Source organism: Amphimedon queenslandica, unplaced genomic scaffold, assembly GCF_000090795.2.
Source record: "Amphimedon queenslandica unplaced genomic scaffold, v1.1 AMPQUscaffold_11841, whole genome shotgun sequence".
Taxonomy (NCBI): Eukaryota; Metazoa; Porifera; class Demospongiae; order Haplosclerida; family Niphatidae; genus Amphimedon; species Amphimedon queenslandica.
The window spans coordinates 1-2194 of record NW_003547919.1 but is presented as its reverse complement, the minus strand read 5'-3'; the positions used below and the strand labels follow the sequence as shown (position 1 = coordinate 2194).

General features: G+C 31.4%; 1 protein-coding gene across 1 annotated transcript; it reads right to left on the bottom strand.

Annotated features, from left to right (window-relative positions):
- Positions 1-90: 90 nt before the first annotated feature.
- LOC109588810 (long-chain-fatty-acid--CoA ligase ACSBG2-like) lies at positions 91-2188 on the bottom strand. The gene is made up of 5 exons (XM_020004927.1): positions 2180-2188; positions 1796-1915; positions 585-661; positions 338-392; positions 91-280 (listed from the first exon to the last, which is right to left on the bottom strand). The coding sequence occupies exons 2-5, from the start codon at positions 1796-1798 to the stop codon at positions 149-151; spliced, it is 267 nt and encodes an 88-aa protein (XP_019860486.1). The 5' UTR covers positions 1799-1915; positions 2180-2188; the 3' UTR covers positions 91-148.
- Positions 2189-2194: the final 6 nt, after the last annotated feature.

Here is a 2194-nt window from a genome sequence, read left to right as displayed (position 1 = left end):
AAATTGAAGTTAGAGTGGACTTACATGTACATGTAAGTTAGCAATTTTTTTATAATCACTAAAATTCGCTAAATTAAATATCCGCTAACAATTGTCTCCTTAAGGTATCTAATACAATGTACATGTACATGTGTAGCTGATTGAAAGCTTATCTGTTACCAAGAGTGTTCACAGTTGCTACTGATGAAGTCTCTGACATTCCATACAACTGCAATAGAGCTATATCAAAACCAGCATAGAAATCAGTCACTGCTTTAGGTAAAGGGGCACCACCTGAAATCTGTAGAGATAATTAATAAGTTATTATAATGACAGTTAATGTGAATATTGTGCTTACACAGAATCTGCATTGATCGAGTCCAAGTTTCTCCCTTAAATTTTTAAAAACAAGTCTGAAAAAAAACCAAAAAACTAATATTAATAATATTATTAATGGTACAGTAGGTGCCATTTGATAGCATCACAAACTTCATAAAAGTTTATAAAAATTACTTATTTACATGTACATTTATGTACATGTACGTCACAAAGGTAAAAAAGATTTAAAATGTAGAAATATTAATTTTTCAGATTATATTATGTACCTGTTGGCCAGTCCATATCCAAACACAGATTGATTGTTTCTGTTAATCTTATTCTCTTGACTTCTTTGACCAACTTCCTATTACAATGAACACACACAATAATACAAGCTACATGTAAGAATGGAATGTGATAGTAGTAGTGTGTTAGCAAAATCACTCCAAATTTTTATTACATTTTCTGATACATATTGATGTCTTTATGCTGTGTAGAATGTTTGAGCTGATTCCAACTTCAATTTTTCAAGTTATGGCCGTTTTAAAAATGGCCAATTTTTGAAAAATACCCAAGGCTATAGCCCATGGTTTTTTTTGGAAAAATGGCTCGAAAATCACCCCAAATTTTTATTAAATTTTCTGATACATATTGATATCCTTATGCTGTGTAGAAAGTTTGAGCTGATTCCGACTTTAATTTTTCAAGTTATGGCCGTTTTAAAAATGGCCAATTTTTGAAAAATATCCAAGGCTATAATAGCCCATGGTTTTTTTTGGAAAAATGGCTCCAAAATCACCCTAAATTTTTATTACATTTTCTGATACATATTGATATCCTTATGCTATGCAGAAAGTTTGAGCTGATTCCGACTTCAAATTTTTCAAGTTACTGCTGTTTAAAAAATAGCTGATTTTTGAAAAATACCCAAGGCTATAGCCCATGGTTTTTTCCAAAAAATGGCTCCGAAATCACTCCAAATTTTTATTAAATTTTCTGATACATATTAATATCCTTATGCTGTGTAGAAAGTTTGAGCTGATTCCGACTTCAATTTTTCAAGTTATGGCAGTTTTAAAAATGGCCGATTTTTGAAAAATATCCAAGGCTATAGCCCATGGTTTTTTTGGAAAAATGGCTCCAAAATCACCCTAAATTTTTATTACATTTTCTGATACATATTGATATCCTTATGCTATGCAGAAACTTTGAGCTGATTCCGACTTCAATTTTTCAAGTTACCGCCATTTAAAAAATGGCTGATTTAAAAAATACCCAAGGCTATAGCCCATGGTTTTTTTCCAAAAAATGGCTCCGAAATTACCCCAAATTTTTATTACATTTTTTGATACATATTAATATCCTTATGCTGTGTAGAAAGTTTGAGGTGATTCTGACTTCAATTTCTCAAGTTATGAATGATTAAGATACTATCCCATGCAGTGTACATAAGCCCTGCCCTACATCACACGATGTCATACAGTGATTCTCTTCTTACCATTGCTTTCCTTATTATAAACTTCTTGACTCCACCAATAGACTGAAACTGAGTTTCAGCTGCTTCTTTGAATTTCTCCCTCACCCTGGGGACAGCAAGTATCCCAGTTGGATGAACTTCCTACAACAGAAAAAGAAAATAACATTAATACATGTACATACATATCACAGTACACAGTATAAGAATTAACTATGTACACATACACATACTAGTGTTGTTTTAGTTACAACTATAAGACTTTTAGTTAGTGATAGTTAGTTATTGAATATTCATTCTCATTTTAGTCACATACATGTACATGTACATGTACTGTATATACATATACACATGTACATATTACAGTATTAAAGTATATAGTACACAGTATAAGGTACATGTTATTACCAGTAGTGTGTCTCT

What these genes read in the sequence shown, in the direction of transcription:
- LOC109588810 (XM_020004927.1), bottom strand. An exon ending in GGATATGGACTGGCCAACAG is followed by an intron (nt 393 to 584) that starts GTACATAATATA and finishes GTTTTTTTTCAG; the next exon opens with ACTTGTTTTTAAAAATTTAA. An exon ending in TCGATCAATGCAGATTCTGT is followed by an intron (nt 281 to 337) that starts GTAAGCACAATA and finishes TTATCTCTACAG; the next exon opens with ATTTCAGGTGGTGCCCCTTT.